Source organism: Crassostrea angulata, chromosome 2 (genome assembly GCF_025612915.1).
Source record: "Crassostrea angulata isolate pt1a10 chromosome 2, ASM2561291v2, whole genome shotgun sequence".
NCBI classification, from domain to species: domain Eukaryota; kingdom Metazoa; phylum Mollusca; class Bivalvia; order Ostreida; family Ostreidae; genus Magallana; species Magallana angulata.
This window is the reverse complement of record NC_069112.1, coordinates 55,700,045-55,723,683: the sequence shown is the minus strand read 5'-3', so window position 1 is coordinate 55,723,683 and position 23,639 is coordinate 55,700,045. Positions and strand designations below refer to the sequence as shown.

General features: G+C 30.4%; 1 protein-coding gene and 1 pseudogene across 1 annotated transcript; both read left to right on the top strand.

Moving 5' to 3' along the window:
* Positions 1–1,142: 1,142 nt before the first annotated feature.
* Positions 1,143–16,299, top strand: LOC128171559 (adhesion G protein-coupled receptor B1-like; annotated as a pseudogene).
* A 5,280-nt stretch (positions 16,300–21,579) lies between these two features.
* Positions 21,580–22,722, top strand: LOC128174519 (uncharacterized). The gene has a single exon (XM_052840055.1). The coding sequence runs from the start codon at positions 21,580–21,582 to the stop codon at positions 22,720–22,722; it is 1,143 nt and encodes a 380-aa protein (XP_052696015.1).
* The last annotated feature ends 917 nt before the right edge of the window (positions 22,723–23,639 follow it).

Sequence of the window (23,639 nt, the reverse complement as noted above, 5' to 3'; positions counted from 1 at the left end):
TGACCGGTCACACCTGCCATGTGCTCTTTGTCGTAATCGGGGAAGAAACGGAAAAGGCCGTAGACAGTGAGGGGAATAATTATGGTCTAACAATTAGTTTGAAAAACGTCGGTCAGCATGCGACCCACTGGAAGATTGTATTTGCTGACAAAGTCGTTGTATCGACAATACTTTACATGTATTTGAATTATCAGTAACATAAAGCTTAGTATTTCTGAAATGGAAAAAAGATAGCTTTGTAAGTGAAAAAAAACATTACGTAACTATATGGAAAGAAATTTCGTATCTATAGTGTTCATGCAGTGTCAGTATACTGCATGTAAGAGAAATTCACTAAGGAAGTACTTAAATTGTATTATTTAGCTTGAGTTGTACACTTGTTTGTTCGAGAGTAATTATCTTCTTTATTGCAATTGTAATTCTCGTAGCTAATTACTTTTTATGAGAGTTCTTAAATCTACAGTTCTGAATTATTCCTTTAAATGTCAAACACTTGTTAACATACTTTGTACACATATAGAACTGCATCAGGAATTTGAAGACTATAAAAAACTAAATCAGGAAAAAAAATTCATAAATGTGCAAAAATGACAGTTGTTTATTAACCTCGTTTATAAAAATAAATATTTGACGCAATCTTGAAACAATAAATGTAAAATGTCCAAAATTAAGATTTGATTATAGCAAAGTTTTAATAAAACTTTAATTTCATTTTTTCTGTAAATATGCACAGACTATGATTTCTCGTATACATATACTGTTCCATATTTGCTTTATTTTTAACTAATGTTTTCTGATATTGAAAACCTTCAGCAATCTTGTTCTTTCAGTAGTGTAACCCTAAGTGTTTTTATTTTCAATGACAAAATTTTTTAATGATCCTAATTATGTATAGGTGTCATATATTTTTTATGATTTTATTTATTATTCTGTAAGTAATACTTATTGCCCAAACTGGAAACCCATCAAGACTGCAAACAAGAATACATTAGAATTTTTTTTTTATCTTTTCAAAGTGAAAGATAGAAATAATTAAGAAAATTATTATATTTTCGAGGATATTCATAAGGACTGGTCACTATCAGTAGTATTTAGTCTTAACAAAAAATATTAATGTCATTTTTATATTTTCAGTTTTATCAATGATGACTATTGTTTTCGGCGATCGTCAGAATATGTTTAAGGCTATTCTTTGTCTTAACTTTTGTCTTTCATCAAGCTTTGCTTATGGTGAGTACTGAGCAAATTAAAATGTTTAAATGTAAGAAATTTTGCATTTATCTAATTTTAGAAACAGGTGCTACCGATGATTTTCTTGATGTTTTTAAAGGGGATAGGTTAGCAAGGTGAATCCTTAATTATTAACTTGAAAGAAGAGAAAAACTGTATATAGATGTGTCATTTTTCTTTTTAATGTGTTGGTCCATATTCGAGTTATATGCGGCGTTGAAAGCCGTCAAAAAGGTACATGAAAATATTAATTGGACATATACAGGAAATGCATTTGACAAAGTAATTTAATAATAAGAAATGATGACTGTATTTAATGAACACTAAAAAATAGCGACAAAATTAACTTTTTTCTTTTAATTGTATAAATGGCCATTTTTAAACCGAACTTAACTTTATTTCTTTTATTAACTCGACAAAGCTCGAACCTTGTTGTTTTACATCAATGTAACGAGAGAATAATTAGAGTAACTAACAAAACTCTTTTGATGACCAAACATTTTTTTTTTTAAATCGTTCAAAACGTTAAAGACAGAAATTAAAAAAAAGAAATGTAACGTTAATTAATATATTTTTCTGGTAATGGTGATTTAAAGAAACAGGAGACTAAAAATATGTACAATTATTCAATCAATTAGCATGTACTATAATTGTAAATCGCAATTTATTTCTTCTTTATTTCATTATTTCCCCGGGACTATTATTAAATCAAGAAATTCGTTTCATTTAAATGTCTAGCCACTATGAGATCTGCCATTGGAACTTTAATCTATGACGTCACACCATCTATTCCAGTTTGTTTAATCAACATAGCATCAGTATAAACGAATCATGATATTCGCTTTAAATGAAACAATATCAATTTGATACCCTTACTTAAACCTTTGACTTTCTACTGCATTACGAACCAACCTCAAAAGAAAAAAGTTCGTTGAAATTTTAAAAAGGTTATTGTCAGAAATATCTCCGCGTAGATGTGGAAATTTTCAGCAGATACCAAGTATCTTAGAAAATATCTGTCTTCGTTATTTCAGCATGGTAATTCCGACTTTAAAGAATGTATCTTAAGCATACTGATTACATATAACATACTTATTGAGTTAGCAGAGAACTTGACTTTGAATAGAATTTACTCGAAGTAATTTTCAACATTGAATGGTAGTAGATTAATAGCTGTTATTTATCTAATAAAAATGCTTATATTTTTGCATACATGCTTTTATTCTTTAGATCGGCGTGTGAACCTAAACTTTATCAATTTTGTTCTGTCGGATACTTGTGTAAAGAAAGGCATAATCCAGTATTTTATTCAGAGCACTGTATTCACTGCATATGTGAAACCAAACCAGAGTAGATGGTGTGACGTCAAAATAATAATTACTTTGTTTTGGGTTTTGAATGCAAAAGAGTTATACATTATGTCAGCCACTAGTAAATACGAGTTCTCTAACTTCAACCGTGTACTAAAGCTTAATTATGTAATTTATTTTCAAATCAGCATGACTACATTTGATAATTTTAAACATTTTATAATTATAAATAAAATATGTTTTTTTTTTACTTTCCTTCCCCATGAATGCCCAAATTTATCAAAATATGACAATAACAAACCGTGAAACATCTAAAAAAATCCATTAAAAGAAATAAGAACTGTTTTTTCAATATGAAGTTATTACAATGTTATGCTTTACTTTACGATATAAATTGCCCCGAGCCTTGCTCCTGATATACTTGAAGTTTTATGTTAATTTATTTCTGTGCCTCACGTGGTCAATTGATTAAACAGTTTAACTGTTATAATAGGTTAATTGCTTAACAAATCAATCTAATTAACAGCTAATCTAGTATTTTAAGTCAATAATTAAAAAGATTATTATCAATTACATAACAATTGTTTTGCTGTTCGTCTTTTTCGTAAGATTTTCAATAACGGTAGAAACTTTTACTTTCAGAAGTAAGAGTGTATATTAGGTACTAAGAGTGTCTAACATTTTAATGAGATGATTGGTTTATGCTTTAAGTTGTAACACTTAACTATAAATCGTCTACTTGTCTCGTGACAGTATCACTAGTATCTGGGAAGATGTTTCCTCTCCCTCCCTCTTTCTCTCTCTCCCTCCCTCTCTCTCTCTCTCTCTCTCTCTCTCTCTCTCTCTCTCTCTCTCTCTCTCTCTGTCACTGTCACTGTCACTTTTAAAATATCCTATCATCATTAATAAAAAAAAACACATGCCTTAACAGACGGGGAAACCCTCTATTGTAAGATTGTATAGGTAGTTTCCAAACAGTAAAATGCGCCAGTCAGTTTTGTTGGTCATTGGAGGGGGCTGCAAAACCTAACTTATTAATTAAACTGTTGAAACATAGGATGTTTTTTGTGATCTGTCATATAATCATTCGAGTCCTTTTGATTGTATCAAGTTGGGTTTTTTTTTATTTTGCTCTATCCCATGACATAGATCAATGTTTGAGTAAAAACTCTTCTAATAATTATGAGCAATCTAATTCAAAATGACTAAGTCAAATCTCATACCTTTCAGTCTATCGAAATCATGCATAAGTAGTACCTTACATTTAAGAATTTCTCATGGTTCAATCGTTCTTTTTCGCAAAGCAACGACTTTGAACGGAATACCTACTCGTTACAAAGTAACAAGTTTGAACGAAATACCTATTCGTTGAAACGAATTAGTTCTTGTTTTAGTCTCATATACTTAATGTATCCCGTTAAGGGTGATTGTGATCATTCAGTATATGTAGACCAGTCTTCGATTGACAATTTGGGTTTAACTGAAAGACTACTTTACTATGTATTTTTTTTAATTGGATTTAAAATATGGCATTTATGTTGTAAATACGTATTAATCGATGATCACCGATAAGTAACCATTTTTTGGGGGGGGGGGGATAAAGTGCAAAAGTGAAAAGTTTATAGATTAAGGTAACAAGAATGTGTTATTTTCATACCATTTTCAATATCTGGGTCATCATGTTAATAAGTAAAACAAGGGATTTTGTATGTATGTATCACTATAAAAAATCTGAATATTTCAAGACTTACACGAAATAATGTAATAATTTATTTTTGTTTTTCTTTAGTTAATTTAGCGCTTAGTAGACCAACATATCATTATCCAGAAAACTACAATTACAACACAAATTCAATCAATGCTGTGGATGGGCAGAAGTCGAATTTATACATCCATGGTGGGCAATGCTCACATACCTATTATGGACAAAACGCCACCTGGTGGGTTAATCTTACCAGTATTTACAGCATCCATGATATCCGGGTATATTACCCCAATGGTATGTTTCTGTATACATTGTTTCTTAAACACTTTTAAACACTTTTAAAATCATACATGACACGATACCGGTCTTTTTTTATGTTGGTATCGTTGTTTAAAGAGGGCCTTACGCTGGGTGGAGGCTTAGTAAATTTTTCAACGTTATTCTAGAGACCCTGAAGCGTACTCTACACCAAAATATCGTGCAAGAAATGTGTCAGTCTTTACTAAAGGTTTCGTATGGAATATTTTTCAAATGTTTTTGTGGTTTCAAAATAGCGCTGAGTTTAATTTTCACAAAATAAACCGTGTATGTTAAAACAGTTACGTATGTAAATGTACACTCATGAAAATAAATTTAGAAAACAGTAATCATTTCATTTCATAAATTTAAGAAAAAGAAAATAATAAATTGAATCTTATTAAAAAAAATTACAGAGTATGTATTTTATATTTTTTCATATTATTATGAGATTCAAATACACCATGCATTGTACATCAAACTGTTTTATGGCTGGCTTTAATACAAAATAAAAAATCAATACAGACAGTGTAATAGTTTTGATGAAAACAAAACCTTTTTTACAATTGATAAATGCAATTGACATGGTTCGACTATGTACAAACATCATACATAACCTCGGATATTTGATGACTCGTTTTACTCTTTTTGTACGTCCGTCAGTAAAATTCTGGGTTTTTTTTCGGGTTTTTTCATTTTTTTTATCACTGTAGTGTTATACATTCTATTATGAACAGCCATAAAAAATTAAGTCATTTTAGATTAGCTTGGATTGAAGAATGCACGTGTACTTGAACATGAACTTGGATATATTTTTCTCTTTTTTAAAGAATAAACAATTAATGATTTTTTTCTATGCATGTAACAATATATTAAAACAAAACATTTGTCCCACATTAACAAAAAGTATTGAAGAAAATTAAAACACAGGATTATAAACTTTATGTTTATGCGGCTGAATTAATGAATTGCGGTGATTTGAACATATTTAATACTTTCCTGTACATATGGCGTTATAATTAAGAATAGGAAATAGAATCATTTTTTCCCTTTAATACATTTTTAGTTTGACTTTTACAAAAATAAAATATATAATATGCTACCAGTAATGCTGGTCTTATTTTAACTTTTTTAAAATCTTTTTTTATCTACGAAATTCAATTTTTTTAATGACAATTCATCTTCTTACAAATATTTTTTGGAAATTTTTGAAGTGACGATTCAATATCTTTTTATACAAATATTTGACAAAAATATCAACAATATCAACAATGCAATGGATAATCCTTCTGCCTGATTTAGTTTTTGTGCTGTGGATTTGGTTTTAGTGTACATTCTAGACCAATGATAATTACTATAGATTTCACGTACTAAAATATTCCAAGTACTCATTTAGAAATAAATGAGTATAGCAATGCCATGTACAGAGTTATCTGCAAGGAGTATTTTATCTAGAGAAAACTTAACAATCGTTTCTTACAATTTTACACGCTTTCTATGTATTTGTATTTTCTAATGATAGTTCATATTAATTAATAAATGTTAAAATTGTCCATATAGATTCATATTGGACTGACTGGGTGAAAGAGAGGATGTTGGAATTTTCTATATACGTCTCAAACACAACCAGCAAATCAGATGGGGTTTTGTGTTATACAGACGACGACTTTACTGTGGACACCTTTCCAGACGTTCTAGATACCCCGTGCCCTCTGCATGGACAATACGTCATTTATTACAACGAGAGACTGCCCAATCCCTACGTTACCTACTCTTACTATGAACATTCTGTATTCATCGGACTCTGCGAAGTTGAAGTGTATGGTACGTGTTTCATGCGTATAACAAGATGATTTACGGAAAAGAAATAAAAGTAACCTTTTACAATTTTAAATTATTAGCCTAACAAATCTAAATTAGGGTGTCGTGGATTAGTAAATGCAATGAATATCTAAATGCATAGGTTTAAATGGTGCATATTTACATGTTTTTTATACATGTATAATAATATGTACATCCATGGCAAGCTTACTGGCGCAGCTATTTCAATTGGGCTGTCAGTTTGTTCGGATACCTGACTTCAACAGTGGGCGACGATACATACCTCAACCGCCAAGGAAATTGGTTTCTTAATTCTTCCACTAAAGTTATTTCTTAAAAAAAATAGCATTGACTAAACAAAATGTAAATCCTTTCGATTGAAAGAATAAAAACAATTTTAAGAACTTTTTTTTCTAATCATCCTCTGCTAGATTTGGCCTGTTAGCGAAATAACCGAATATATACATTTCATGCTGTTCCAACTACGAAGTTTTAATTAATAAACTTTGTTTGTTGTGTGAACAACACTTAGATGAACAAGATGAATAATAACTTTTCAAATTTGATTCAGCAATTGGCAAGTTATACTGTTTACATGAAATGAGAACCATAATAATTAATTATTATTAGCTACAACTTCTATATAATCATAGTTTGAAACCAAGTGTATACCAGTCAATAATTTGACACAACATAAATACCCCTTATCAGCTACTTATTTTGTTACTGTTTGAAGTGTTGACAATTATAATCTGACTACTTATTTCGTCATTGTAAAAAAATATTCTCGGTCTAAAACCATCATTTAGAAAAAATAGTTTTGCATTAAATTTAAATAATTGAGCCCGTTTAATATGTCTATATTCAGAAAAAAATTTACTTAACTTCATCTTAAACTATTAAGTAATTAAAAACAAACCTAAATTTTATAACCAAGAATTTAAAAAAAAAATCTTTATTTGTTTAGGGTGCCCTGTACCTGGATACGACGGTGATGACTGCTACATTTCTTGTTCTGACCCCGATTGTCGCAAAAGTCACGTCAAGACGGGCACCTGTCAGGGCTGTGATTCGAGATATACAAAACATCAATATGTATTTGGTATTTACTTCTCATGAAATAATAAATTTATGAATGAAATAATAACGATATGTTAACGTTTCAAACTTCCATTTTTTATATTTAATGTTGCTTCAACATTATTTGGAGATTAAGCATTACTGTTTCGTCATATATTTGTACCTCAACATCGAGGGTTCGTAACAATAATGATACCTAAACCTAAGATATTGCTACAGATGGGCTTAAGTGTATTCTCTGACTTTTGAAATCCGTAACAAAATAAGCTAAGAATTAGAACATATGTGTAAATGACATTCTACACCCATGTATATTCATACATGTTTGTTAGTAAATTATCTCCATTCTTAAAGATTTGTGAACTGAATAAATTTCCTTAATGACACATTTTGCTATAGTTAACAGATGTATGTGTTTTGAAGATCCTAAAGAATTGATGAGTTGCAAAGATGAACAAATATATGGAATATTATGGAGTACTACCATGGCGGGAATAACTTTAAAAGAGCCGTGTCCTAAATATCAAAAAGGTAGCCTAGAGCAAATTGTTATAAAAAGTTGTATACAGTTGTTATTTTTTTTTTAAATTGCAAAAACAGTTTTAAGTTTTTACCTACCCGTGTATTGTTACATGTATAACTTGTGTAGAGACGTTTGTTCATCGACGTACTCTCTTTCTCTCTCTCTCTCTCTCTCTCTCTCTCTCTCTCTCTCTCTCTCTCTCTTCCTCACTCTCGCTTTCTCTCTCTCTCTCACTCAGACTAGAAGATACGTTTTAGAAGATGGATACGTAAGACTTTATCATGAGATTTCTGATTCATACATTTATATACTTTATTATTCTAGATACATAAAAATTAATATTTATTGTTACAAAAAGTATTCAGTTAAATAAAGTTACGTCGTAATCGCTATATTGATATAAAATGTTAGTAACTATGTAAAATTTTGTATAAATATACACTAAGTGTATTTTGATACGATCGTTTGAAAACTTGGTGTCGAGTCTTTTTTTTTTCTTTTTTTTTTCTTTTTGCTGTTAACGTTTCCTGCGCAAATGCACATAAACGTAAATCGTATAAAGATATACAAAAGATACAACACAAAAGATAATATTTACTTCTCCTTACATTAAGATAATCTTATAAATCAACTCATTCCGATGTCGAATTTTTCACACAATATTCTTTAACAGCTTTAAAATTGTTGTTTAAGGACATCCTCGAGTAAATGTCCTTATTTTTTCTTTTGAATTTTGTCAATACATTTCTCGATACATCACCAGGAACTTCTTGATTTTTGAATTATATTAATTAAAAATAACAATTTTCTTTGTTATTTGCTCTCTTGAATATGAAACTTTATATGAATCATGCTGTGTAATATTCAAAGATAGAATTAATTCCACTAAACTGTGTATCAGTAATCGAAATGCTTCTAAAAATTGATCACGTCTGGATCCACGCAATATTGAACTCTAGTCCCGTTCAACAAGACGCTCGGCTGTCTCCGTTAATCTCCGACTACGAAGAGAGACTCTCTGCTTGTCGGAGATTTACGGATATAGCCGAGCGTCTGGTTGCACGAAACTTTATTGAACACTGGCGTAGGAATACATACAACTACAATATATAATTAAATTGTTCGTACTTTATAAAATCTGACTATTTTCAAAGTATTTAAGAAACGTTTCCTTGAAAACCAATGGTACAGCATACAGTTCACCGAATTTATCAATTATTTTCAAGATCTAAGTCTTGTCAGCGGTGATGATTTGTGCTCAGGTCCAAACACTGTTTCACTTTGGGTTTGCCAGAGTAACTCCATAGGACAGTTGATTAAAATCAACTCCCAAAAAGTGGTATATAAGAATGTTTCTCATAGTATAATTTGTTATGTTTATTATTCATTTACAAACAAATCTAATCTAGGAGTAGCAACAAGATTGTGTGATGAACATGGAGAATGGGAACCTCCTAACTTTATCAACTGCACCAACGAAGCTTTGGTGAATGCATCGTCACTTGTAAGTTACCTTACATAATGCATAAACAATGATTTATTACATCATGAGTGTATGAATCATTTTTTATTGTAGTAAAAATCTTTCAAAATAAGTTTTGGTTTTTTTCAAGTTGGAAAGTATCATCGGAAATGAAACACAGGATCAAGTAAACAATACTCTACAACTGATGCAAAACCTGACATCGTCAACATATGGAATCGGTGCTGGTGATCTGAGTTTGTCCCTTGGTGTTTTAGAGAAGATTGTAACAGTAACCAACGCTACAGGATTACCTATCGAAAAAGAGGTCATGTATTGGAATTATCTACGTTATAACCTCTCATTCATTCACCTATTATTAAAAAGTGTTGGACTAGAAAATTGTGAAAAGTCGGCGAAAACATTTCCCTCGTTATCAACACTGAATAATTGTTTTGACCCTTTTCACTCAAAAGTACTGATTATTTTCTTTGTTAAAGTGATATGATTTTAAAATGTACGTGTACCTGTTTTCTATGCCTGCAGCAAAAACTTAGAACAGTAGAATAAATTTGTAACTAACACGTTCAAAGTAAATTTTGTTTGTGATTCTACTTGCTTATTTTATATTCAATGGCAATTCATTGTTCCGTCCTTCTCCTTTTGATTTATTCAATGGAACATGTTCAAAGCACTATGTAAATCTTGCCTAAATAGTCGGATTAACATGTGTCATAAGAAGCGTTTACTCATAAACTGTTTCACTATGTCTTGTGTTTCTAAAATATGTAACTAAAATTATCAACAGCAAACTAGTTATGACACAAATATTTGCATATGGCTCTTTTATTTCAGTTCTCTGATTTTAGGTGAAAGATAAGTTTATGTTTACCGCAATTTGCACTTAACGTCCATTGTCTTAATTTGTTGATGTATAATGTCCATGTTATCTTTATTAGCGTATACCTGAATAATGCACAGACACAAAAAAGAACAGATATTTCACGGTGTTGGAATAATTAGTGTGTCTTTTAGGATGTCGCAATATACAGCTTACAATGTACACAAAGAATACCGTTCACAATGTCAAATTCCTTTTAAATTTAACAGTAACGATATTTTATATGTTTTTATTAATTTCAGGTATTTTACGCTGTTATTGATAACATTTTATCGCCCAATAACTCAAACTCTTGGACTACTGTAAGCAAAGAGGTAAATTTACATTATACAATATTGTAATATAAATCAAAAACAAATCATTTGGTATAAAAATTTTAATGAAGTTCTTGTATTTGTGAATTTATTAACTAAATATGACAAAGTTAAAAGTTTTCATTACTTAGAAGAACATACTTGTGGCCTGGAGCACAATCAATCCATCGTTTAATGTCAAACCTGAAAGATTTATTATATTAACCAGCTTAATATTTCGATCATCTGTGCATGGTCAACACTTGTTCGAGGTCATTGTACAACACTTACTGATTTTCAGAGTGAGATGATACAAAGAATTCTAACAGTAGTTCGAATACGCTTTCGTTTAAACGAACACAAACATAATATTCAATGTAAATAAGTATTTTGTGTCAAGTATTTGGGATTGTTCTTTTGTTACAGAGTCCAAACATCTCTAAAGCGTACAATATTCATTTTACAAACAATCCAAAACTCAAATTAAAAAAAAATTGACAAGTGATAAATTTATCTGAAACTTTAATTTTAACACATAATATAAGAAAAGTTCAATAAATTAGGTAAGGAAATAAAAGTTAAAAAAAAAAACATGGCATGCATCTAGCAGAAAAGTATAACGTTTATTTGCTCACTAATATCAATTAGTATTTTACAAAGTTTGTTACTTTTAGACAGAAAAAGACCCCAGCTTTCTCCTAAAAAATATGGACCGTTTCAGCAAGATTACACTCCAAAACGACAATATTACAACGACTAAATTTAACGGATCTAATTTTGGTAAAAAGCCATTTCCTTATCGTTTAGAATTGCCAATACATGTAGAAGAAAAAACACTGTATAAATTGATGTTTTTTTTTTAAAGAGCTTGTTATCAACCGGGCAAAAATCGATGAAACGGGAATACGTTTTCCGGATGAACAATCAAACGTTTCTCTAAACTCCGAAGAAATTTCTACCTTTCTAAAATTACCAAAACAAGCATCAAACGCTACAAAAGGTAAAAAAAAAATATTTTTTGTTCGGTATATGCATTTATTGTTAAAGACAATTATGTAAAAACACGATTTAATAACAATTATTGATACTGGAAGAGTATTTCAACCAATCTTTCAATTTTTTTTATTTATTGTTTTTTTAATGTTTCCACAAGCGATCAACTATGTTGCTGTTCTATATAGAACAATGTCAGACATTCTGGGATCTGATTCTAACAGGTAAACTGTTAAAACAAGTGTTCAGTTTTCGTTCAAATCTTTATTTACATCTAGCTAAATCTGTGTTAATCTGACAAATACTCAAAAATCTGATTTGATATTATCATAATGTATGATTTTTTTTAATTTGCTTCGATACTAAACTTAATATATCTTACTCATATCTTTTTGGAAACTCAATTAACCAACCAGTAAAGGGTTGAAAGGCAAACAGGGGGAAAAGTCTAAGCAATTCCCAAATATTGTCCCTCACGACACAGAAAGACCTAGGAGTATTAAATCCACCTCTCAATCTAAAGTTTGGACACACTGTAAAAGTAAGATGTCAGAAATATGTGATTTTGGTTTACAGTTGACATAAAGTTATTATGTAAAATTAACTTAAAAGTTTCCTATTTTTGCCGACGTGTAAAGTGCAATTAACCTATGTTAATTCAATTGGTTTATTTAAGCTGTTTTTATATTATTTGTATCGTTCATTGTGTATTTAGAATACGTCTACAGAAATGCGCGCTGTATGTGTCTCCTTGGATTTTAATCTAAAGTAAGTGATTGTGAACAAATTGTTTTCTCTGATTTTAAAATTCAAGCTTTTTTGATACAAACGTTACAGCAATAAGTGGGTTTATTTCTAATTCATTTTTTCATATAGTAAATGGTCAGAGGAAGGATGCACTGTGATCCAAACAGATCGTCAGAGAACTGTTTGTCATTGCAACCATCTCACAAACTTTGCTATTTTAATGAGACCATACACTCAGGTAAACGCCCCTTTCTGATGCAAATAGAGTCAAAGAAATCAAAACTGAAATTTACTGTTGGTATTCCAAATTATCTTGATTAAATTTCAGGTATCAGAAGAAAGTCCATTCTTAAAGACGATGTCACTTGTTGGGATAGCTCTCTCCATAGCGTTTACGTTTCTTACTTCTTTGATTTACATCTTGACATGGAGGTATGTAAGACTAATTTGTATCATTCATGCACAAATATTACTCCAGCGAGTGTACATGTAATATAGAAATTCAAAATCATTTTATTGTATGTAAATTTCAGATTTATCAGGAGTGACAAAAACATCATGATGCTGAATATTTGTGGATCGTTGATACTGTCGTATACAATATTCATATCGTTAGTGGAACAGACAGCGAATGAGGTAACAATCAATTTCTACCTCCTGATAAGCGATAGGTATTTGTGTGTACATATATCTTGATAATTAAAACACAAACGAAGATCTTACCAAAAAAACCATTCGAAATAAATTTATAAAATGCATTACGTAAAACAATCATAATACCTGGTAGCCAATATGTGAACATATAATTCTTATACATTAGATATAAACATGTACGTAGATTTTATGAAGAAAGAAAACAATCAACAAAAATTCATAATGCATTAAACAATCATGTAAAATTGTACCTAAAACATATTGGATTCATATTTGTAAAATAATAATCTGTATACATGTACCGACACTGAGTATCTATCTAATCACCGGCGTTTAATTATTTTTATATTTCAGGTTGCTTGCGTCGCGATAACGGCCATTATCCACTACCTTTTCTTAGTGACCTTCTTCAGTATGCTTGGGTTAGGTGTATATTACTTCATGAGTATTACAGTGACTTACTATGCCCTGTATGTTGCAAACAACTTCAAGTCGAAATCAAGGGTTCGTTGGTTTCTGAGTGGAATCTGGGGTATGTGTTTGAATGAACCTTTCACGAGTTGGTTTTAACCTTTTAGATATATTTTCATCGTAAGATATTCATTTTTGTTTTATTTAAATAAATATAAAAATTTCAAAAAGTCGTTTAGACTTTTCAAACATTCGTTTGAGTGACCTATTTTTTCTTTATTTTTTTCTCGTATCATAATGCGTCGAAATTTTAATTCTTTTGAAGTAGGTTCGATAAACTATCATCACAAAAACAAACCCTCATTTGAATTACATCTTCAGGCTACATATGCATTCACATAAACAAAATAAATAGCTGAATAATTCGAACACAATTTCTATAGAATCAATACAAGTTCATGTATCTATATACAAGTTATATTGATGCATGTTTACGAATTTTTTAAAGCACTTGCTTAATTATTTTCATCCACCTTTAAGATAATAATATTTTGGAATTCTTTTTAGTCCATTTGACGCAATTTAAAGGATTTGGGGGTAGAAGCGATTTAAATTGTCCTTTGGACACGGTATACATTGGTCCAATAAAGAGTCGCGCAGTTGCGTAAAATACAAATATGGAATTAGATGTAACTATTAAAATATAAGGATGATATAGTTTTATTCTCATAGCGGTTCTTTTTCAGGTATACCGGTCATTATTACTGCAACAAATCTTGGAGCGTTTTGGGGTAAAGGATACCACCTAAAGTCGTAGTATGCGTATTTTACATAGTGTTATCTTTGCAAGAACTAAATAACGTATCTACTTTTACATACAAACATACTTGAATACAGAATTTGTTGCCATAAATATGTTTACCAATGACTCCAGTCGGTAAAGAAATATTTTTTAACCTTTAGCTGCTGGCTGTCCATCGAAAGTGGCTCTCTCTATTTGTTTATCATTCCAGTCTGTCTGATTAGTTTGGTAAGTTCTTGAGCAACAGCTTCTACTATTCAGTTTTTCCTTGCACATCAAATTCTTCAAAAGCGTAAAGAAAATTGGTGATTTTTCAGGACATTGAATTTAAATGTTTCTCATAGAATTCAATATTGTTTCTTTATAAAAAAAAAAAAATAATTTTTTTTTTTTCAGATCAACATTCTTATAATTGTTTCACTTTTGAGGGTGTTGTTTGCTTCAAGCATAGTGGCTAGGTCTTCACTGCAGAGGAAAGCGTCGTGAGTCAAATCAAGAAGAATCTTGATATTCATATAATTTGGTTTACTAGCAGTGTAGAAAAAAACTTTTATTAGTACCTATGTCCCATCATAATCCGACAATTGAATATCAAACATAAAGTTTAACATAATAAAATAATGCTAGTTTTCATAAACATATCGCGTGTATCCACAAAACATACAAAATACTTGTACATATTTTTTTTTCTTCTTAGCCGCAAACCTACTAACATACATGCATAACAAAACATGGAATCGTACATGTTATTTTGTAAAACGTTCTGATAAAAAAAAATATTTTCAATAATTACTAGATCCGGTCTGCGGTCCCTCGGAACACTTCTGCCAGTTCTAGGAGTGACTTGGCTGTTCGGAATCCTGGCAGTTAACGAAAATGCAGTTGTGTTTCAGTATTTGTTTGTCATTGCAAATTCATTCCAGGTTTGATATCTTTATTATGTTTCTTTCGTGTTTGTTTGCTTTTAACTTTGTTTAATTTGCAGAGGTGTTTGGGGTAGTTTTCTTAGAAAAAAGAGAAGTTTTATTTCTTTCTTATTTTTTAAGTTATTTGTTGTTTTAAAAATCAGAATCATGTGTTTTACTTAAATATTGCCATTTTTATAATAATTATCTATTTTTCAGGGGTTCTTCATTTTTGCTTCACACGTTTTGTTGGACAAAAAGGTCAGCTTTTAAAATTTGTAATAAATTTTATAATGTACCTATACATATATAAAAATGACTATTATTTTTTTTTATTATTTTAATCTTGATTGACTCTTCTTTTTTTATTTAAAAAAAAACCTATGGAGATTTCAATAAAATATCTTACAGCAAAATTATATTTGTAATTTCTTGTCAGGTGAGGCAAGGCATATGGAATAGATACCCGAGTTTGAGTACAATATTGAGTTTTGCTGAGCGAGGGACAAAAGAAACTACTCTTAGTTCACAAAGCCCGTCGACATCTAAATCAAATGAACCATTGATGAAACCTAAGGTGAGGGAAGAATGATATTTTGCACATGATTATCATTAATAGTATTACATGTATCATTTTGAAATCATATATGAAATTTCAATAGTATCTATAATTGCTTTTTATATTAGATTAAAAAATCGACATTGTAAAGAATTCCATCAATCATTTTTATTTGCATACGGTATCATGCTTAGATTAAGTTAAAGGCTAGCTTTGCAATTCTATGATCTTCGATCTATAATAAATCGTTGCATTTTTAGAGGATCAATTCGGTTGTAACTACTAGAGAAAATAAACTTTTTTTTCTTTTTAGAAAAAGAGTTTGCTTAAAAGATTTCGGCAAAACAAAGTGAAGAAGTCTGCGTTATCAATGTCAGAAAAAACAATGTCTACAAGTTGTCCACAAAGTGTTTCTCATGCAAAAGTAAGCCTCAAACGTCAACATTCAAGTTCAGATTTTTTGCAAAAAAAAAAAAAAAATAATGATAAATCAAAAATGTGAAAGCACTTAAAATGTCATGATTAATTTTATTCATTGAGCAAATTTCGCAATATTTGAAATCTTCATATCTTTATTAACAGAAAAATGAAACAAATTCTGATTAAACTTCTAATTTGTGAACGAAAAGAGAAATGTCGCAGACCGAAGAGGACAAATTTTTTTAACATAAGTTAGCTGTAAAATGTCTAATGTACAAATTGTCTTTACCTATTACTAGGATGTAACACTATATAAACAGTGCCTGTTTGGAAAGGTAACATTTGAAATCAATACCCCGAGAAAACCTGGTTTCCCCTGGTTTTAACCTGCTTTACGAGGGAAGTCAAATTACCCTGAGTTTTGAAATTAATTACCCTGGATTCTGAGGGATGTCAAATTCAACTACTACCCTTCCGAACAGGCACTATCTATTTTATTATATCGAATGTCTTATTTTTTAAAGAAAACTTAGGTGCTTTTATGTAGAAATGACGTGAATTCTACCTCGAACCATACGCACATAATTTAAGCGCATGTAACAATTCGTTGTGTTATTCGTTGCCAGGTCTGTTGCTAACGCTAAGGGTAATAGAACGGATTATCAACTGCGTCTTGACCAATCAGTATTTAACATGAACGTATAAGAAATTAATTTATGTTGTATGCAATAGGGATGGTTTAAATGTATTTCTAAGATAGATTTCTCACAGTGTATTACTTATCTTAGTATAAATCGTTCGGTATGATATCTTTTATATAGTCATATAGAAAGCATATAAGGAATTTAGTTCCATTTTCACAATAGATTTTTAGTTACATTGTAGTATAAGATAAAATTCAAAAAACAAGTTATATTATTGTTACTGCTCTATTAATGCTTACTTTTACTTGCACTATATCTGCCATTTAATTTTTTTTTAAACAATCCATAAGCAACTAATTTGAATACATGTTTGCAAAACTCAAATGTCATGAAATTGAAACGGTTATTACCTTCATTGCTGAGGATTAACAATGATTTATTTGCATTTTTAAAATACATACCCACGACTGATATCATAAACATGTATTCCCGGACTGTAAATCCTATTTTTATTTGATTGTAAATAAAAAAAAAATTTACACAACCATATTTTTAGTTTTCTTTTTTATTCTTTTGTATTATTTATATAAGATATGTTATTTAGATCGTTCCACCTTTCAGGTTAAAGACCTCTTGTTTATGTTTCTTCTTCTTCTTCTTCTTCTTCTTCTTCTTCTTCTTCTTTCTATTTTTCTCGGAGTCACTTTTTTGTTATTAAGGTTATCCATACAATTTAAACCTTATATAATTGCTCATTAAAGTTTGATACCAATTGACCCTGTGTCAAAAAACTCCCAGAACTTGCAGTGTTACTGCCCTTTGGAAAATGCTTGTTATCGCTACTCCTCTGAAACCATAAGATATGGAGACTTGCAACTTTTACCAGTGTCTTCAGTACACTTTGATAGTTTTTCAATCTATTCATACCAAACGAATCTGAGGCCACTTTCTAGCAGTTATTGCCCCTGAAAGTATTGAAACTTCGATAAAATCACTTCCAACTCTTTTACTATATATTATAGCGACTTCGGACCACTTGGAATAGAAGCAACTACCTTGGCAAAATGACATAAAGTCAGATGTCAATGTCATTTGGAAATCTATTAATTAATGCATTTTCATATCTTTTGAAATACAGAATTATAGTAAGGGTTTCAATAGTTTGCTGGATTGCGCAATAAGGTATTCAATTGGGTCGGCCGGTTATCACGTAAAGTTCTGTGGTTACTCAAGTGGAACATGCCATTTTGTACACAGCTAGCCTCTAGAACAGTCTCTTCTATTGTTAGGTTTTCTGTTTATATGCTTGTGTTGATATTATTCACTTGGCTCAGTTTTGAGTAAGTGGAAAAAAAATTCAGAAAAGTAATTCAATAGATGTTTACGATATACAACATATACAACATATAATTCTTAAAGAAATTGCCGGAAATAAAAAAAAATCTATAAAAATAATTTATGGCTTTGTGGTTTTTTCATTTTATAGTACAACATATATCAAAGGTATATCTTTTTTTTATATATTATTGAGCAATTTAGCATTTCATTAAAAATATTAAGGTGAAACGACCTCTAATTGTTCGATAACAAAAAGCCTACTTGTTTGTATTTTTTTTTTTTTTGCTTTTCTTCATACCTCACCTGGTAGAAATAGTAGAAAAAAGAATTTTTATGGAATCTGGTGTGGCAGTTGTTGATGTTGTCGTTGTTGTTCGTTTCATAAAAATACACAAAATTTAAAACAGAGAGTTCGTAAAAAATATTTTTTTAGGCATTAATTTAAAAAAAAATAAAAACAAATTAATAATGTAAGCCTACATATTTTTTAGTTTCAAAATGCTCGAATAGGAATCATTTGGGAAAAAGGGCTTTCCATCAATGTTTAAAGTTTATTATGGAAATTAATAGAATACATTCTTGTAAACATGCTTATGACAAACAAAAAGGCCGAGACATTTATATCAGAAACAGCAGCTATATAAAAGTTTGAAATTTGTTCAAATATTTCATGCACCATAGCTTACTATTTTGTACTCTATTTCATAAGAAAATTGAGTGAAATTCATTATGAAACAAAACAAAACTAATCTTAAAAATATATATGCTTCAGTTTTTACTGAATGCAAAGCAACCTGTGTGCGTATGAATGTACGCATACTTCTAAACCACATAAAACTGATTTCAAAGGCAATAATGAGCTTACAAAAGATCAACTTATATACAAATAGCTTTGATCAATATGTTTGTATCGTTCATTGATTTCTTTTTTTCACTATCTTCAAGCAGGGATGTATCAGCATAGAAAGTATTCTATTGTTTAAATGGATATTAGGTGAAATACGGAACACAGCGGTGAAATAATTGCAAAAATTAAATGTACTTTAAATTTAGAATATAACATTGTCTATACTATATGAGTAAAGTAAATATATGTAAGTAATAACGAAATGTCCATGTTAACATCGCATTTTAATGGAGATATCAACTGCAAGCAGTTTGAGTCAGTTCAGCTCTGTTTTTGTAATGCATGCATTGTTTGTTGGGTGTGAAACGAGACTTATTTTTCAAAACCTGTCAAATGAATGTTGATATACTTGAAACAGGTCTTATAACAAAAGTCTTGAGGAAAAAGCAAACACAAAAAACACAAACCTATCAAATTTTTCATTGCGTTTTCTATTTTCAAAACTATAACAGTTAATACTGTTTTTTTACAAGAATATATCATAAGGTGAAGCAGTGCCATTTTTTTCAGACAGGAAAGTTTGTAACTTTGTTTAAAAGCCTAACAATTTCGCATATTATAGACACTTATTAGCGATGGAAATATCTTTCCTGCGCGTGATCGTTCGTGACGCTATCAGTGTCGTCTGTGTCGTTTGTCAATAGTAACGTTGCTACCAATATATCCATCGGTCATCCCGATAAGTAAACATTGGGGTGGGGGTGCAAAACTTGCGAAGGTAAAAAGTTGATGGATGAAGATAACTAAACGTTGTTTTTTTTCTTCCATATTTGGGGCATTGTGTAAATAAGTAAAACAACTGAGAATTAGATATAATACTATACAAATCTGCATGATTTTTTTAAGACTTACAGGAACGTAACAAAAAAGATATAAATTTCTTTTTTTTCCTTTAGTTAATTAAGCGATTAGTGTACCAACATATCAATGTTCAGGTCACTACAATTCCAACGCAACTTCAAGCATTGCAGTGGATGGGCAACAGTCGGATTTACACTTCTATGCACGAAAATAAACAGTTCCCTACGATTTTCTTGTTTTTTCTTACAGCGGCGTTTATCTCGTGACGTCAGATTTCATTTCAAACCAAATCGGCTTCATTCAAAAATCGTTCAGGTATGACATTGGGTTTTCTCCAAATATCATGAAAAGTACTTATGCGATCGCAGTAAAATTTCCAAGATGATGTTTTCCACACAGATCTCCTTCAGATAAAAAAATGACAGGCATTGAAGATACCCTTTGATATTAATACATGTAAATGAAGAGAAAAAAATGCCTTATTGCGCATATCCTTAGAAAACAGCTGTTTGTTATTGTTTGCAAAATATATATAATTTACATTAATTATCCGTCAAAATTATGTTAGTGGCTAACAGCTGTTGATTTGAATTATTATCATTTATTGAACGTGTGATGTTTTAGTCAATGTCCTCACTCCTGCCTGTTTTAAGTAGAATAACATTAATTCGCACGAACTTTAATTATCCTTTAGACATTTGGGGCAAAACACATACGTAATTGTTTCAGGGAAGTAGATTCATTCCCGCTTTTTCAAATTTAATTGCTAGTTATTCATTACTCCGTTTTTGTTTTGTTTTTTGTTTTTTTTTTCTTTGTTCTCGTACATGTATATAGAAATGAATTAAGCTTTCGGGAAGTTTTTTTTTCGTTGAAAGAGTTATGAAAGTGTTTAGCTTCGAACAATTAATGCATTTATCAGTTTCATATTGTCTGCATACCACTGCGAAACGCGACTAATCTTTGTGCACATGAAGCAAAGCAGGAATGTCTGAAATCTTTTGTGACTTTTGAAAAAAATAATAATAATTCAGTAAAACTTGGTTGTAGCGAACACGCTCATAATGAATTGACGCATACAGCAAAGTGATTTTTATTCCCCGCGACTTAAATACATTTTATTATATTTCAATTGGAAAAACATGTACAATAGAGGTAATTTGTAAATCTTTATCACGTACAAAACAACAATTATTGCAAGATGTTAAAAAGACCTATTACTAATGATGAGCAATTTTGTGCGAAATAAAGTGGCTTTATTTCATAAAAGACCTGCATACAGTTGTTTGACTTTGTATCATTAAAAAATGGGAAAAAACGCTTAATGAAAAAAAAGTTTGTTTTATTAGCGGTTTAGAGTGTGTGTGCAAGTTTCATCAAACGTAAGGGTTACTGTGCATTTGTGTCGCCTAATGATACAAATATATCATTAATATCAAATCTTACTCAAAGAAAAACCATGAATGGATAACATGTCGATATTTATTATAACATTGGTATTGATTTGGAATAAAAACCAATTAGGACTTTAAGAAGATATTTATGGACATTTTAAACTTTTGATAAACATAATCTTAAAATGTGATAATTTTGGGGCTTTTAACAGTTTAGAATTTCAAGCTGTTCTCCCGTAAACATACATTCATATCATTTTTAGAGCCAAAATTAACAAGAAAGAAGTATAATTAAAGAATAAATATTGCGCTAAAGATTTTAGAAATATCAGTTTTCTAAAAAGGCAGCAAGGATGAAACAAAAAATATTTTAGATTGCAACATGAAAAGAATCCCTTTTAAACCAAAGCTGCTTACTATTACCTCTTTCTTAGCTGTATGCGTTGGTGTGTACATACTTGGAGTCGCATATTCTCTCTTTCGAGAACCCATGAACAACAATTCTTCATTTATCGTGCTGAATCAGAGAGATGACACGCCAGATCAATGTGAGAATGTTAATCTTATATATTATGATGAGGAACAAAACAATGAAAACATTAAAGATTTGAAAGAATGCAAAGGTTCTGACAAAAACTTTGAAAAAGTGTTAAGGAAAAATATGCAGAAAGTAGACAACTATTTATTTAATGATTCAAATAAGTTGTTAAAATGCTTACAATTAGACAGAGAGGGAATCGTTAAACTATCAACACCAAGAAGGAGCAAAGAATTGCTTCCTATATTTGTGACGGCTCTGTCTGATAATCATTTTCAAGAATTCATACAACTTATCAACAGTCTTAAAATATATCAAGAAACAAAGCACCCACAGTTAATGATCTTTGTGTACGACATAGGGTTATCAAAAGCAAATTCAAAACTGGTGCGGCAAATGTGCAATTGCAAGGTTAGAGCATTCCCATTCAATACCTTCCCTAAACACGTGAAAAATGTACATGGATATACGTGGAAACCGATCATCATCCAAATGATGCTTCAAGAATTTGATTTTGTGATGTGGCTGGATACTTCTGTAAGATTAGAAAATACAGACCCATTTTTTGTTAAAGCGAAATGCCTCGGAATTCAGGTTTTAGAGGGATCCGGTTCAATTGCTGTCAGAACTCAAAAGCGGCTTTTTGAGCGTTTTAAGGAGGATCAGTGCATGTTTAATTATCCTGAAATACAAGCTGGTATGGTGATTATCTCCCGCACATACTTTACACCTAATTATATAATGCGGCCATGGGTGGGCTGTGCTCTTGAATATGGTTGCATGGACTTTCCGAATGCGGAAGTTTATATAAACTGCACCAAAAGGTGGATTCCTTCGGATTGTCACAGGTTTGACCAATCAACTCTCGGTGTTTTTATGACCAGACTATTCAACAAAAGAAGACACCACTTTGTCGTAAAAGAAGATTTTGCAAAAGTCCTACGACATGAAACCGAAAGCTCTCAAAGCCAAAACATCTCTAAATAATTGATAATTTCGTCTCACCCATAATTTTCCTGCATGTTTTCCGTTTTTTGTGTTGTGTGCTGTTCAATTTTTCATGACAAAATTAGTTACATTACTTGTTTTAATCAGTATTGCCTGTTCGTTACCATAATTGTCTGTTAAAATTTAAACGTATCAAGCGACTAAAATACAATTGTTATGGACAGATACAGAAAAAAATAATTTTAAATTTATTATTAAAAGAATATTTTCTATTTTTTTTCTTTTAGATTGGTATGGTTCTTTTTTATTTCATTTCAAAAACAGGATTTAGTAGAAATATTGGTATTATAGTAATATCAAGTAGAAGCTTTTTAATTACCTAATGCATAAATAATGTACGTGTATTCATATAATCAACCTTAGAGGTCACGGAGTACACATCTGTGGCAACATTTATATACATGTAGGAACAAATATGAATATAAGGTTATATTTAATTATATATGGAAAAGCATGTAGTCTGAAGAAAGTCTATGTTAAATAACAATTAAATCACTAAGTCAAGGGAGGGAACCATTAATAATTAAGTGAAAGATTGTCGTTGTTTTTGATTCTCTGAATACCAAAAGCTAGTTGGTTACTTGGGCCAGTAATGGTCATACTTATCGAGTGAGTGATGCAAGCCATAACCCTTTTGTTTCTTTTCTAAATATTACTTTGGTATTTTTGAAATGATATATTATATTATAGAATTGCTCGGAAAGATTAACGACATCATATTTATATTCCCCTTCTAAGTGGCGGATTTTTGTTTCAAATTGAAATAAACACTGAACAAAAGCTCAATGTATAATTAAACTAAATAACCATTCAACATGATTTGAAAATGATAAACAAAAAAATGACAAAGAATTGCGTTTGAAAAGTGTTTATAATAAACTGGCAACGAAACGCTT